Source organism: Conger conger, chromosome 10, assembly GCF_963514075.1.
Source record: "Conger conger chromosome 10, fConCon1.1, whole genome shotgun sequence".
Classification (NCBI taxonomy): Eukaryota; Metazoa; Chordata; class Actinopteri; order Anguilliformes; family Congridae; genus Conger; species Conger conger.
In genome coordinates, this window is record NC_083769.1 from 8693305 (window position 1) to 8709200 (window position 15896).

Below are 15896 nucleotides of genomic sequence, written 5' to 3' on the forward strand. Positions count from 1 at the left end.
GCTAGAGCAGGGCTGCCCAACCCTGTTCCTGGAGATCTACTGTCCTGTAGGTTTTCACTCCAACCCTAACAACGCACACCTCATTCAACAGCTAGAGCAGGGCTGCCCAACCCTGTTCCTGGAGATCTACTGTCCTGTAGGTTTTCACTCCAACCCTAACAACGCACACCTCATTCAACAGCTAGAGCAGGGCTGCCCAACCCTGTTCCTGGAGATCTACTGTCCTGTAGGTTTTCACTCCAACCCTAACAAAGCACACATCATTCAACAGCTAGAGATCTCGTCAAGCTGCTAATTGGTAGAATCAGGCGTGCTGAATTACGGTTGAAATGAAAACCTGCAGAACGGTAAAAATCCATGGTCAAAGACACTTAGATCACATTTCTTCCATTTTGTCTGAAAAACAACCGAACCTCTTGAACAGGTCTGCATGCTTTTATGCATTTACTTGCTGCCACATGATTGGCTGATTAAATATTTGCATTAACAAGCTGGTGTACAGGGAGTAAATCAGGGATCGTCAAATCACGGTCCTCAAGGTCCAATAACTGCTGGTTTTCCACCCTCCCTTTACCTGGGAGGTGAAGACAGTCTGGCAGTCTGTCAGCACTAATTGTTCAGCTAATTACCAGGGAGGAAGGAAGACCAGGGCCGGATTCGGATTCGAGGTCCAGATCTGAAGATGGCTGCCGTAAATCATCAGGCAGGAGGCAGAAATGTGTGTATCGGGGGCAGAGGACCGTGGGAAAAACTGGAGGCTGATCGATGGCGCTGGGGGGGGGGGGGGACCAGGTGTGAACGGGTTCTCCGGAATGCTTTCTTCTCGTTTTATTTATTTTCCCCTCCAGCTTCTAAATTGGGCGAGGTTAGAGTCTCTCGGATATGGATTCCTGTTCCTGACTGAAGAGGTGTGACTGCACTCCCCAGCCGACGGGCTGAGCTCGGAGAAAGAGGGCACAATTAGAGACTTATGAATGAATATCGGAGTATTTGGTACAGCGATATGACAAAACGCCGCTTAACCGGAGTGCATGATTGACAGAGCCACCAGCAGGGTGTTTTACCTCTGAGGGTTTTCCCAGGCTGCGTCCCCTCAATATTCAGAGGGCGTGCCCGACTTCAGTTGTGCGCTCGTCTGAATCAGGATCTGGTTCTCGGTCAAGTGCCTGAAATGTGCTGACGGGCTTAAGTCTGCATTCACTTCCTCATGTCCGGATTCCCCCTATTATCTAATGTTATTACACAATACTGTTTTATTTTATTTTCACGTTTCTGGTAACTGGAAACTGAAAAAAGGGAACTTAATAGTGAATTGTTACAGAACCGTGCCCAGCGTTTTATTTTCACATATCAGCCTACGCACGATCACTTGCCACTGTTTGTCATAGTTTCTAATTGTATACAATAATCCAATCTAATATTACATCAAATTATTGGTATTGGAAAAGTTGAAGCCGCTTGAAATGCACTGGAATCGCCCGCGTTACACCTCGGCGAAGTTGACGCCACTCTGTTGCGTTGGCTTTTTTCTGTGTTCGACTGAAGTTTTCCATCCTCCAACTTCCCATCATGCTCAGCCTTCACAGTGCTCGCATGACCTCTGTCTCACTCCTAATGACCTTTTGACCTTTGTGCCTTCCCTTATCTGGAGCGAAGGAATGTGAGGGCGTAGTAAGCGAAATGTAAGTGAAATTGTGTCCGTCATCTATGCATATGCATACATTTTGCGCCCTGTAGCATTGTGGTTTAGGTACATGACAAGGGGCGGCCTGTAGCGTAGTGGTTAAGGTAAATGACTGGGACAGGCAAGGTTGGTGGTTTGAATCCCAGTGTAACCGCAATAAGATCCGCACAGCCGTTGGGCCCTTGAGCAAGGCCCTTAACCCTGCATTGCTCCTTGGGAGGATTGTCTCCTGCTTAGTCTAATCAACAGTACGTCGCTTTGGATGAATTGTTCCTTCTTCCTATGAAGAAGGTCCCTTGCGTTTTCTTCTTTTTATGGTAGGCCCAGTTTATTTTAGATCTAGTTCTGGGAATGTTCAGGCCACTCCCCTGGGTCCAGAAGCTGCTGGGCGAGCTGCTTTTTGAAGCGGTTCTTCTGACTACAACGGCAGCGTTGTCGGTCCCGCTACGCTATCGACAGCGCTGCTTTGTCCCAGCGCCATGGCGACAGAAGGCATGAGTCACCCGAATATTTTATTTGAATAAAACCGGTATTGTCTGCTCTGTTTGTGTTAGTCCGGCAGTAGGCGGTGCAGGTTCGATTTTTTTCCAAGTGCGGACGCCGCTCTTGAACAGGTTATGCAAGGCCTCCGCCGAGATTAAAAGTCGGTGGGTTTCGAACCGCTTTGAGGAGGGTTTTGAAAGTTTACGGGAGTGAAACCACAGGAATGTCAACTCAAAGGGCTGCTAAATGCGGTCGACCATATCTTCCAAAAAAATAATAATACAGTGATACAGCCGCAGGATTGGCTTGCTCATTAAAAGCCAGTCGGCTTGGTAATGCCGTCGCCCTACCTAAATAACTGCATAAACAACGCAACATTGTCCATTTTTATGGTGTTTGGTTTTTTTCCCGCAATAAAGCACTTCATTTGTATAGCGCACGGGAGTACGCAGCACAAAGTTATTATCGCTATTATTATAACTGCCTCTCGCAGAAGAAAATGGCGGTTGCTGGATTCATGACCCGCGCAGCACGTTATACGTTTACTCGGAGGGGTTGTGGTGTTTTCAGGGCGTGTCTCCACTGCTGCCGTCACTCATTTTGTTTCCCTTGCAGCCGGCTTGCTGCTGTGAGCTCTCTTCAGCGGACTGTGAACTGGATGCACTTCAATTCAGAAAATGGCCGGGATCCTGAAATGGCTGTTCCTGAACCCAGGGCAGAGATCAGCTTTGAGGGTCACATGTCAGGGGGCTGTTCCTGAACCCGGGGCTGAGATCAGCTTTGAGGGTCAGATGGCTGTTCCTGAACCCAGGGCAGAGATCGGCTTTGAGGGTCAGATGGCTGTTCCTGAACCCAGGGCAGAGATCAGCTTTGAGGGTCCCGTGTCAGATGGCTGTTCCTGAACCCAGGGCAGAGATCAGCTTTGAGGGTCAGATGGCTGTTCCTGAACCCAGGGCAGAGATCAGCTTTGAGGGTCTCGTGTCAGATGGCTGTTCCTGAACCCAGGGCAGAGATCAGCTTTGAGGGTCAGATGGCTGTTCCTGAACCCAGGGCAGAGATCAGCTTTGAGGGTCCCGTGTCAGATGGCTGTTCCTGAACCCAGGGCAGAGATCGCCTTTGAGGGTCAGATGGCTGTTCCTGAACCCAGGGCAGAGATCAGCTTTGAGGGTCAGATGGCTGTTCCTGAACCCGGGGCAGAGATCGCCTTTGAGGGTCACCTGTCGGTTCGGGGCTCCAGCACCGTCCGTGGTCTCTGTCCCACGTGTGATTGGGGAAACCTGGGAAAAGGCCGAGCGTTTCGGTCCTGCGTGATTTGTGAGTGTTTGAGGGCCGTTTGTTCCCCTGCGAGCGGTCTCAGAGCGCTGGAAGGCTGTCCGTAGCTGTATCAGCTGCCGAACACATTGTGTTCTCCAGCGGCTGGGTCCAGCCTGGGCCTTATCGCTGCAGCTGGCCTCAGTGACCGGCCGGGCTCGCCTGCGGCCGGCAGAGACATGGTGTTCCTTTCACTGTGGAGTAAATGCTGTGTGTCCTCATTGCAGAGCTCCTGTGTGGTCTCTCTCCTGTGTTTCTGTGCGGTCTCTCTCCTGTGTTACTGTGCGGTCTCTCTGCTGAGTTCCTGTGCGGTCTCTCTGCTGAGTGGTCTCTCTGCTGAGTTTCTGTGCGGTCTCTCTGCTGAGTGGTCTCTCTGCTGAGTGGTCTCTCTGCTGAGTGGTCTCTCTGCTGAGTGGTCTCTCTGCTGAGTGGTCTCTCTGCTGAGTGGTCTCTCTGCTGAGCGGTCTCTCTGCTGAGGTTCTGTGTGGTCTCTGCTGAGTTTCTGTGCGGTCTCTGCTGTGCGGTCTCTCTGCTGAGCGGTCTCTCTGCTGTGCGGTCTCTCTGCTGTGCGGTCTCTCTGCTGAGCGGTCTCTCTGCTGTGCGGTCTCTCTGCTGAGCGGTCTCTCTGCTGAGCGGTCTCTCTGCTGAGCGGTCTCTCTGCTGTCACAGTCGTTTAGATGGGTTGAAACAGTTGGGACTTTACGGTAGTTGCACTCGAGCGCTCGTGCGGCGCTCTCGGGCCTGAGAGGATTAAGGGCTGGTCATTGGTCGCAGACGGGCGTGGCGTTGTCCTGGGCTCCGTTACTGGGGCAGGCAGAAGCTCCATCATACGGTAATGAGATTAAGCTATTTGCGGCTCTGCCGTTTGCAGAGTTCGGTCAGCTCACCTGCGTGGCGTCCCTGCGGCATTGGGGCGTGGCCTGTGACCCGGAGGGAGGTGCAAACTGAGAGGCGCCCTGTTGCTCGACGGCTCAGAGACTCCTCGGGATTCATCGGCCAAGTGCTCCCGCTTTTCCACCCTCCCTTTACCTGGGAGTCAGGTGTGACATCGTGCCGGTCAGTAGCATGACTTGCTCAGTTAATTCTCTGGGAGAAAAGGAAAGCAGGGCCGGATTCGCATTTGAGGGCCATTTGAGGATCCATACCCTTCGCTCTCTGGCCAGCAGCTGGCTGGCTGCAGGGTGGCCTGTGTAAACGCTGTCGGACCGATGGCAGCCTGTAGCGTAGTGGTTAAGGTAAATGACTGGGACCCGCAAGGTGGGTGGTTCTAATCCCGGTGTAGCTACAATAAGATCCGCACAGCCGTTGGGCCCTTGAGCAAGGCCCTTAACCCCTCTTTGCTCGGGGGGATTGTCTCCTGCGTAGTCTCAACTGTAAGTCGCTCTGGATAAAAAGTGTAAATAACATGTAATGTAAAGATGAAGGGAGCAACTCCTTTTTTTATAGCTTTTTTTCTTTCAGGATTTGCCTAAAACTTTTCAATCCTGTTCAAAGTCATTGAATTTCATGGATAAAAAAAAGAAAAAAATTTCGTCAGGCCTTTTAGTTCACATTTAATTGTTCTGTGTGGATTGAGTAGTTTGAGGCCATTTTGAGGCAAATAGACTTCATAAAAAAAATTTAAAAAAAAGTATTTGGCAACTTATGGGGCAGGGAACACTTGGAGACGTTTATGATGACAAACGGTTTTCTGATATTCATTAGGAGGCATTGCAGAGCCAGTCTCTCAGCGCTTTCTGTAATCTCCCTCTCTCTTTCCCTGTCCCCTGGCCAGGATGTGAAAACCGCTCGCAAATCTGCGAAACTCCTGCTGTTTTCCCCATTTGTCCAGTTTCTAACCTTACATGGGGGGAAAAAAATGCTCTTTCGGTGGAAAAAAGGGAATAATGTGGTGATGTCATTGATTTAAAGGGACTACTCGCGTGTCTTTGAGCACAAGCAACTGACCACGAGTGATTGTAGCTGCCAGTGAGTGGTTTGCTCTCTCTCTCTCTCCTTCTCTCTCTCTCTCTCTCTCTCTTTCTCTTTCTCTCTCGCTTTCTCTCTCTCTCCCTCCATCTCTCTCGCTCTCTCCCCCTCTCTCCCCCTCTCTCCCCCTCTCTCCCCCTCTCTCCCCCTCTCTCCCTCTTGCGCTCTCTCACTCACACTCACTCACTCACTCTCTGACACTCTCACTCACTCTGACACTCTCACTCACTCACTCACTCACTCACTCACTCACTCACTCACTCACTCACTCACTCACTCTCACACTCTCACACTCTCTCACTCTCTCTCTCCCTCCCCCCTCTCTCTCACTCTCACTCTCCCTCCCCCTTCTCTCTCTCCTTCTCTCTCACTCTCTCCCTCTCTCTCCTTCTCTCTCTCTCCTTGTTGTCTGAAGCTGAAAGCAGGTGACGATCTGAGGGTAGCTGTGGGAGAGAGGAGATCGATGCCCTTATATGGCTCGGTCTCTTGAGCGAGGAGGGAAGACGTTTTTAATATCGTAAATTATTTTTATTTTTTTTATTCCGCACTTCTGCGGATCCCTCCCGTCTCTGCGGAATGGGATTTCTGAGAAAGCGTCTTGGCAGGTCTTCAGGCCTGCTGTCCGAGCCTCCGGAGGAAGGGAGAGGTCTGCGCGCGGCTCTGCCCTATCTCTCCAGGAAGCGCGCTGCGCGGCCGCACAAACATTTTCGGCTGTCCCCGCGGCGACCCAGAGCGGGCGGGGTCGGGCGGGGACTTCTGCTCCAGCTTTGTTGCCTCGGCGGTTGCTTCCCGCGCCGGTTCCCCGATCTTCCCGCCACGTTCCCGCGCCGGTTCCCCGACGTTCCCTGACGTTCCCGCTCCGGTTCCCCGAAGTTCCTGTGTCGTCCTCGCCGCTGCTGTCCACTAAAGAAGCCGGGCTTTCATCTCTTCTTCCTGTCTTCACCACCACAGACACAGAGCGTCGCTGAGCTGCAGCGTTTACGTGACTCAGTTTTCCGGGAAAACCGTAAACGCCACTACAAATAGAAAAGCAAAGCATCTATTCACCCTTCGCATGCGTGTGCTGTAGACTCCCTTACATGGTCTTGGGCTTGTGCGAGCGTTGCGTTTTACCTGTCAGAGAAAGTTACAGAAAGCATACGTCTGAGCTGTTGGGCCTACTAATAGGCTGGCCACTGAAACACGTCCAGCATGAGAAATGTGTGTGTGTGTGTGTGTGTGTGTGTGTGTGTGTGCGTGCTAAAATGCCAATAATGTGTGTGTGTGTGTCTGTTTCGGTTGTCGTTCTGAGAAGGTGAATTATCCGGATTCGATGAGCTCCCAGTCAAACGGATCTCTTATTAAATCTTTGCATCTCTCCCGCCACCACGTGGGACAGGCAAACGCACTCGAAAGTGTGGGTGCGTTTCACAAACGTCTAAACTGTGACATTATCTACAGCAAGGTGTTAGACTGCGAGGGAGGGAAGACGAGTTCCTTTCTGAAAGATTTATCTGTGCAGCACCAAATTAAAATGAAATGTGTCTGTGTGTGATTGGATTGTACTGACATTTCTTTTCTTTGTGAGATTTCTTATGCCCAGGGATTAGTACCTAGATTAGTAATCGGATTATTCATCTGTTCATATCCGTGCCTGCCTGTCTGGTCTCCACAGCCTACGGGAATACTGCCCAGTCTGGGAATTCTGCAGGAGAGAGTAGGGGATGCCGACTGCTTGTAATAGGACAGCGTTTCCCATCTTCGTTTTTTTTTTGAAGACTCCATTTTGTCCAGCCCGCATTTACCTGGAGTCTCAATTCGCACGGATTTGAAAACACAGTCCTTTGAGCTTCTGTAAAACCTGAAGCTCAAAACCTGAAGCTCAAAACCTGAAGCTCAAAACCTGAAGCTCAAAACCTGAAGCTTGTGTGATTGGCTCTCGTGCAGCCCATTATTGCAGTGAAAGCGTTTAGAGAAGGTTGGACAGGATGCATAAAACTAGAATTGCTGAAATTCAAGCAGTTTCAGATCTGAAACTTTGCAGTACATGCATTTAGTAATTGTAATCGTTTGTGACTTACTATGTGATATAAAAAATAAATCTCCTGACTGACGAGCAGTAACGCCGGAATTGGCTGTGACAACTTTCCCAGGCCTGCAAATGAAGATACAGCATCACTAAAGCACTAGTTCAGGTTAACTGTGAATGAATACATACAGGCTACATCCATAACGAGTGAAACATAAAAGCATTAATATATATGACAGTGCATATAACCCATGCCATGTTTGACAGCTTGTTGCTCAGGCTAGACCCCTCTCCCGCTTTGTCATATTCCTCCGTCTCAGTGGTTCGAGTCATAAGGCAGTGTCCCTCACTGGATCAGATAATCATGTGATTGGCATTGATTTTAGAAATCAATGGAAGGTCTGCTCTTAACCATCATCTCTCCCTCTCTCCCTTTCTTTCTCTGGCAGACTGCTGCACTGATTGGTGAACAGACCCCACCATGCGTGAATACAAGCTAGTGGTGCTAGGCTCAGGGGGTGTGGGAAAATCTGCGCTGGTGAGTAAGCACTGCTTTCCTTAACCCTCCCGAGGTCTGTCAAAACACGAGGGGAAGGGGGAATGAATCCTGAATCCTGGGACTCACTCTGGGGGGCCTCCCTGTGCAGTTCCCAGACGAGTCTCTAAAGCCAGAGTCCGAGACGCGTCTCGAAAGCCGGAGTTCTAGTCCACCCCTTGCAGTTGCTAGCTGCTTAAAGCCGAGGATGGAAAGCTTGAGGCTTGTTTAGCCAATAAATGCCTGAAATTCGCTGAAGCTGGTGCACAAACCCAGTGTGCTCGGCTTAGCCGGTTGATTATGGTTACGTTTCAGGTCTGTAAGAAAGCAGGTGTACGTTTTCAGACGTCCTGGGCTCATTGCGCATCTATCTCTCTCTCGCCCTCTTTCCTCTCTTTCAGACAGTCCAATTCGTACAGGGAATATTTGTGGAGAAGTATGACCCCACAATAGAAGACTCCTACAGAAAGGTAAGAGCCCCTGACGTGCTGGACGGACAGGCACGCCATGCTGCACGTGACCTTGTGTTCTCATACTGATAATCGTGGTGATTCTTTGGGCCTCGGCCCGTTCTTGGATGAATGGCCGGTGCAGTAGGAACCGGGTTTAACTGCACTGCCATTGTGCTCTTGAGCAAGATACTGAATCCAAATGGCCGCAGTAATAAAATTCCTGCTCTATAAATCAATTGTAACTAAAAAAAGTAAACCAAGTCACTCGGGTGGTTGGGACGCCAGCACATGGCACTGTTCTCTCTGGACAGAATGGACACCCAGTGGCCCTGCGCAGTGACACACAAAGCACCTTCTGTGTTTTTAATGAAATATTAAACTGAGTTCCTGGCTGGTTATTGGAGATCCTGTGGCACTTGGTGAAAGAGTAGGGGTGTTAACCCTGGTATCCAGGTCAAATTCTCACAAAAGAAAAACCTTCGTAGGATCGTCTCCTCAATCCCATTCATTCCCATCTGGGTTTTACTTCCAAGATTGTCACTGCAACCGATAATTGAATTGACGACTTCTATTACTTTTTTATTTAACTAGTAAAGTTGGATAACACAAATTGTTTCAGTTAATCTACAAGGGCTTATGTATGTGATCACTTCTAGCACTTGAAACTTTACTTTCCTGTAGGGTTTTCAGCACACTTGTCCCAGGTTATTGTTTTGAATTTGTTGTAAGTCACTCTGGATAAGAGTGTCTGCAAAATGCCGATAATGTACTCTAGTCATCTACCTTAAGTCAACTCTCTCTCTCCCTTTCCCTCTCTCTCTCCCTCTCTCCCTCCCTCTCTTCCTCCCTCTCTCTCCCTCTTTCTCCCCCTCCCTCCCTCTCTTCCTCTTCCTCCCTCTCTCTCTCTCTCCCTCTTCCTCCCTCTTTCTCTCTCTTTCTCCCTCTCTCTCTCCCTCCCTCTCTCTCTCTCCCTCCCTCTCTTCCTCTTCCTCCCTCTCTCTCTCTCCCTCTCCCTCTCTCCCTCAGCAAGTGGAGGTGGACGGGCAGCAGTGCATGCTGGAGATCCTGGACACGGCCGGGACGGTGAGGGGAGCCTGAACTCACGCCCTGAACTCACGCCCTGAACTCACGCCCTGAACTCACGCCCTGAACTCATGCCCTGAACTCACGCCCTGAACTCACGCCCTGAACTCACGCAACCCCATGCACGCACACGCACACACACGCACACACAGCCCCCCACAGGGGAGACCGGTTAAACTCAGTGAGCAGTAGTAACGTGTGGTCTTTCTCACACACACCCTCTCTCTCCTTCTGTCCCTCTGTCCTCGGATATGTTGTTGCTCTTAAGGGTTATATCTCTGCACACCTTACGGTGGAGTATGAGTTGTTTTGGGTTGACAAAATTTGGGCTTGGCATTGGTTTTAAGGCAATTTAGAAAAGTTTTGTCTTTCAATAAAGGGACGTCAAAAGTCAAAGTCTCCCTCTCTCCCCCCCTCCCTCTCTCCCCGCGACAGGAGCAATTCACGGCCATGAGGGACCTGTATATGAAGAATGGCCAGGGCTTCGCCCTCGTGTACTCCATCACAGCGCAGTCCACCTTCAACGACCTGCAGGACCTGAGGGAGCAGATACTGCGAGTAAAGGACACTGAGGATGTGAGTAAACTCGTCTGTTTAAACGTAAAACACACTGAGGATGCGAGTAAACCTCTCTGTTTAAATGTAAAGGACACTGAGGATGTGAGTAACCCGTCTGTTTAAACGTAAAGCACACTGTGGATGTCAGTAAACCCCTGTGTTTAAACGTAAAGGACACTGAGTACGATCACGTCAAAACTACTATACACTGCTCGAAAGCCCAGCCATACACCGTAGACATCCATCACAAACTTCCATTTCCTCCAATTCAATTACATTTTATTTGTTTAACGCTTTTCACTGCTAGCTGTCCCACAGACGCTTTACAGAGTAACCAAAAGGGAGTACAAAACAGGAAATACCAGCCCAAAGCCCCAAAATAACAACTGGTGGAGAGAAACCCTGAAACGGTGGCAATAAACTTGGGTGGAACACAGCTATCCAGGGGGATGCCCATCCTCCACTGGCCTATAGGTTGAGATGGTAACTGTTCAGGTATTTAACTAGCAGGTAAACTACAGTTCACATGGATGGATGTGAAGTATGCAGTGGGGCATATGCTCGGCTCTGGAGCCTTCCCTCCGACCCCATAGGCCAGTTGCCTTGTCACGTGATCTGTCGATGATTCTCTGAGCTCGTTGAAGAGGACAAGGCACGTTCCTTCTTGTTCGACTTTCCTATCGCCGCCTCTCCTTCAGCTCAAGCCCCTCCCCCTCACCCACCAAGGCAACGTTTGATTGGTGGGTTAAATTGGGCATTTCTCAGTGGGGCGACCGCGCGTGTGAGGCCGCCCGCTAGCTCTGCCCCCGTCCCCGAAAGGCACGTGGAAGAGTCGCGGCGCCGATAAGTCCTCCCTGCCTTTCTCTTTCCCGCTCTTTTCTCTCCGACCATCTCCAGCGTAATTATTCCCTTTGCCCTTTCAGCTTTACCTCTGCTGATATTGCTCTGCTGTAATTTACGGTGGACATGGTGGCACTGCCCCGAACCTCAGACCCTCCGGCGTCTGCTTCTGTTATGAACGCACTCCTTACCCCGCTGTTTCAAGGCTTTCCCGGCCACCGTCACTTCAGCATCCATCTTGGCTCTTCTGTTACCAGGGGTTACCTGGGTGGGCCTGAGGACGGTGTAAGATGGACGCCCTGCAGCACTACAGAGGAAACGCAGTGAAGCCCACTGGCCTGCCTGCCCTTATTCTCGTTAGCCTTTATTTTACCAGGAAGTCCCATTGTGGTTCAAAACCTCTTCCCCAAGGGAGGCCTGGCCACGAATGGTAGCCAAATTAAAATAAAATAAAAATAAAACATAACACAATACCGTAGAAATGAAGAAGCGGTCAAATGAAGCTCAGTCTTTGATAACTACCCCCTGTGATGCAGCTCAGGAGCGCACACCCGCAGCCTGCAGTGTCCCTCCTCCACCATCCAGGTCCGCAAGGGCGGTCTCTTCTGGGACTATGGCTGCTTCTCCCTCTGATCCTGGCTTTCACATCAAAGGATGTCAAACGTGCCAACGATTTTGCTCCTGTTGAAAGTCTTTGCGATAGTTCCTGGTTTTACCCTGCACACTAGAGACCGGCTCTGCCAGAACCCCACAGATCACCTGAACCCCTAGATCTAGGCTGAGACCACTTTCAGTCACGTGAATGCCGGTTTCGTTTTTATATAATGATGTTGGCCTTGCCCTCAAATCCTTAAAACCAATGGATTTCTACTTTTGTTTTAATCCTTTGCCTTCTGTCAGTCCTTTTAGTAAAACTTATCCGATTGTTCTCACAGTTTCTATTCTCTCTCTGGCTGAGCTGTCGATGAAACCAAATGTTGGTGTTTTTATCATTTATTTCTACACCCTTCAGAATGACTTCTCGCTTATGGGACAAAACAAAAAAAGGTTAATTGGGGTAACCAACCACACAATGTAAAGACGGACAGGTTCTTTGAAGGCTCTGTTGTGGCCAGAGTTCAAAAGCTGAAATACACGATTATCTGAAATTATTTAATTTCTAGCATTTTATTGGGAACTCTGCATGAGAGTTGATACGGGTTTTTATCGTTGGTATACTGTGACTAATGACATTCTTGTACTATCAGGGCAGGAAATGTACAGATAACTTGAAGCAGAGATAACGTTGGGATGAAGCTGCCAAAAAGAGAAGTCTGCGGACCTAGTCTTTTTTTATTTATTTTTTTATCAACCAAACAACAGGAAGAAATGGTCGCCATGGAAATATGGAGATTAGTTCTGTGCCCTCTGATTGGCTTGGCCGGGCCAAGCCTGGCTGGTGTTTGTGATGTATTATCTAACGACAATGCCGGTTGTACGCATGGCAACATTGGCACTCCAGCGGCCTGATTCAGACCTCGTTCTAAATCACTTCGGAGGCCTTGGTAGTTTGGCCTCCCAAACGCTGGCTGGCTCCCCGGTCTGGCAGTGGGCTGTCGGGCTACTTATGCCGCTTTGTGAATAGCTATGTCTTATTTGTGGGAAATCTTGAGAAATCTATCACTAAAGTGTCTTACTTTTGTGTAAGTTTCATCTTTTGGGGAAAACGTTGATATATAGCCTGATTAGTGTGGTCCAGAATAAGATTCTCCCAGCTTCAAACATAGGTAAGTCGAGTTCTAATTTTGGAGAGGTGCCTGAAGGCCCAGTAGGAGGCGCTGTTGTGTGACAAAGAGCAGGGATGACAACACCTTTCTGCGTCTTGCAACAGCCAATCATTTTGCTCCTGGGGACTTCCTGGCTGTGGGTTGTACACTGTGGGCCATGTTACTACTCTGAGCGCAAAGACTGCTCTGGAGGCTGTACAATGTATCATTTCCATAGATAGATCATCAGTGTACATTTATATAGCGCTTTTCTAGACACTCAAAGCGCTTTACAGTAATGAGGGGGAAACTTGCCTCAACCACCACAAATGTGTAGCACCCGCCTGGGTGCTGCACGGCTGCCATTTTGCACCAGCACGCTCGCCACTCGCTAGCTGAGGTGGAGAGGGAGAGAACAATGTTTTTGCCAATTGAGTCGGGACGATTTGGTGGCTGGCTGAAAAAGCCAGGTTGGGGAATTTAGCCAGGACGCCGGTGCTTCCGTGCAGTGTTTAAACACCTCGGGCGCCATTTTGCGGAATCGCCCTCACTTGGAGATGTGTCCTGTCATATTGATTAGTTTAAACAATAAATAGTTGTGAATGTCTACTCTTGGTTTTAGCCTGTCTTTGGAAGAAAAGAAAGCCATTTTGAAGCTTAGAAAAGAGGGGAAAAGCCATTGCACAAGCATTGGGGATAGCTTGTACAACAACTTGGAATGTCCTGAAAAAGAAATAAACTGCTGGCATACTGACCAACAGACATTGAACAGTTCGACCAAGGAACATAACCGCAGTTGATTGATAATTGACTGTCTGACTAGTTTCATGTTTCTCCCAAGACTTATTTTGCCGGAGGTCTAGAGTTGGCTGGTCACTTTTTTTTTCCGGCAGGTGGAAAACGGAGCCCCTATTGGACAGGCCGAACCAAGAATGTTTGACGATCAACAGAAGATTGTATGGAGCGGAAAGGGGGCTGTAACTGTAATGTGCCCCTTGCCAGATTTTGATTATGCACGACCTCGAAATGACCTTGCGTGCGCTCACCCTTACTCTGTTGCTGCGTGTTTCGGTGGGTCTGAGGAGTGATCCTCGTGGCCTCGCGTCGACGCCTCGCCTTCCTGCCCGTGTCCTTTGGGCCAGCTTCTGGCCTCCTGGCCGGTTTGAACAGTTCTCTCTCCCTTCACGGGTTGTCTGCGGATGGGTCGGGAGGGATGATTTCACACCGCTGGAAGGATAAGAGAGAGATGCCATGCCACAGCTGTTCCCAGACTTCAGATGAGCAGCCCTGCCGAGGCGATCGTTATTGCGTGTAAAGCACGACAGAATTGGTCACCAAATCTGTTAATCGGCATTGAATTAATCAGAAATGCAGGGTTTTGTGAAAGGAAGGGAGAAATTGGAACCAGACTGAGACGGGTGTTTCTGGTGAGGAGGAAAGCTGGGATGATTCCGGTCGTTTCCCTGAATTCCCGAGTGCTGGTTTGTGTACACACTCTGCTTCCCGTCATTCCTGCTCTATCTGATGTGCTTCCAGACTCTTCCACAGATTACTGTTCACTGGTCGTGTTATTGTGCCAAGTTACATGAGGGGAAGACGCCGAGGGGTTTCAGCAAAAGGAGTCATTGCTCGACACCACTTAACGTGCACACATGCACACACACACACACACACTCATACACTCTCTCACACACACACACACACACACACGCACACACACACATTCCCACACTCTCTCACACACACGCACACACACACACTCTCTCTCTCGTAACTCAGAGCCAGGGAGGCGTTTGCTCTCAGTCCTCAAGGCGTGGCCAGAAGGGCTTGCAATGTCCAGGGTCTGTTTTCCTTTCTGTTTAACGTCGACCTGGAATGCCCCGTGTATGGGTTTAAAAACGGAATGTTTTGACTGTGCTTCCTCTGTTCGCCCGAGGGGAGAATATCCGTACGGGACGTGTGGTTTTTACTGGCCGCTTATTTCAGCACGGCGCGGTGGACACTGCTGTTCCTTGTGTTGAGTACAGCGTGCGCAGGCAGGGACTTCCGTAACGATCGGATGTGGGTTCTGACCCGCTCCCTCCAGTCCAGCCTCTGCCAGACGCTGTAGTTTAGTCAAACGGGTCTGCCGCTCGTTCATCCGCTGCCCAACCCTGTTCCCGGAGGTCTCGTAGGACTTCTGCCCAACCCTAACAGAGCGCTCCTCATTCCACAGCTGGTGCTTAAAGTGGCGGACTGCCCCAGTTTGGGCGGAGCCTGACTGGAGTAGGCGGGGCTGCTCCGGTCTGGTGGGCGGGGCCTGGAGGGAGTGGGAGGGGCCTGGTAAGTGTAACCAGTACTCCCACCCTCAGGCTTAAATCGGTACACCCAGTAAACAAACAAACGGACCCTGGGTTCTGGGCTGGGGGGCGGGTGTGGGGGTGCTCAGTTTGGCTCGGGGGGGGTAGAGCCTGCCGCCTCACTGCCAACAGTGTTCTTTCTCTCTCGCTTTATCTCCCTCTCTCTCGCTTTATCTCCCTCTCTCTCGCTTTATCTCCCTCTCTCTCGCTTTATCTCCCTCTCTCTCGCTTTATCTCCCTCTCTTGCTTTATCTCCCTCTCTCTCGCTTTATCTCCCTCTCTCGCTTTATCTCCCTCTCGCTCTCCCTTCATCTCTCTCGCTTTCTCTCTCTCTCTCCCTCCCCCTCTCTCTCTCTCTCTCTCTCTCTCTCTCTCCCCCTCTCTCCCCCTCTGACCCTGCCATTCCATTCCCTAGAGTCACTGAAGCGTGGAAATCGCCACAAACAACATGGAGCAGGAGACTGATTTCACCCCCCTTCCCCCCCACACACACTCTCTCACACGCATGCACACACACACGCACTCTCTCACACACTCACACACGCACTCTCTCTCACTCACACACACTCACACACTCACACACACACACACACACACACACACACACACACTCACACATTCCTACACCTGGACGAGGCCCGAGCGCGTTCAGAAAGATACGGGGGTCGGCTTACGTTCAGAAAGCGGTCAGGTGCTCCGGCGTGATAGCTGACCCGCTCTCGCAGTCTGTGCTTGATAAGACATTTGAATGTTTGTGTGGCGCTCCTCAATGTGACGGCTTTCTGTCGGGGTTATCGCAGTGCTGTGCAATGCGGTGCGGATTTCCCTGGCAGATCTACAGTCCGATTACGCTTTCTGTTCAAACCTGAACGGATTCCCGCTGGACGTGA

At 50.2% G+C, this 15896-nt stretch overlaps 1 protein-coding gene across 1 annotated transcript in view; it reads left to right on the forward strand.

Annotated features, from left to right (window-relative positions):
- The window catches only part of rap1aa (RAP1A, member of RAS oncogene family a), a 41629-nt gene that overhangs the window by 17625 nt on the left and 8108 nt on the right, over positions 1-15896 (forward strand). Inside the window, exons 2-5 of the mRNA XM_061256954.1 lie at positions 7904-7992; positions 8391-8459; positions 9468-9524; positions 9960-10100. Of these exons, the coding sequence (XP_061112938.1) occupies positions 7936-7992; positions 8391-8459; positions 9468-9524; positions 9960-10100 (324 nt within the window). The 5' untranslated portion in view covers positions 7904-7935. The remainder of the gene's footprint in view (positions 1-7903; positions 7993-8390; positions 8460-9467; positions 9525-9959; positions 10101-15896) is intronic.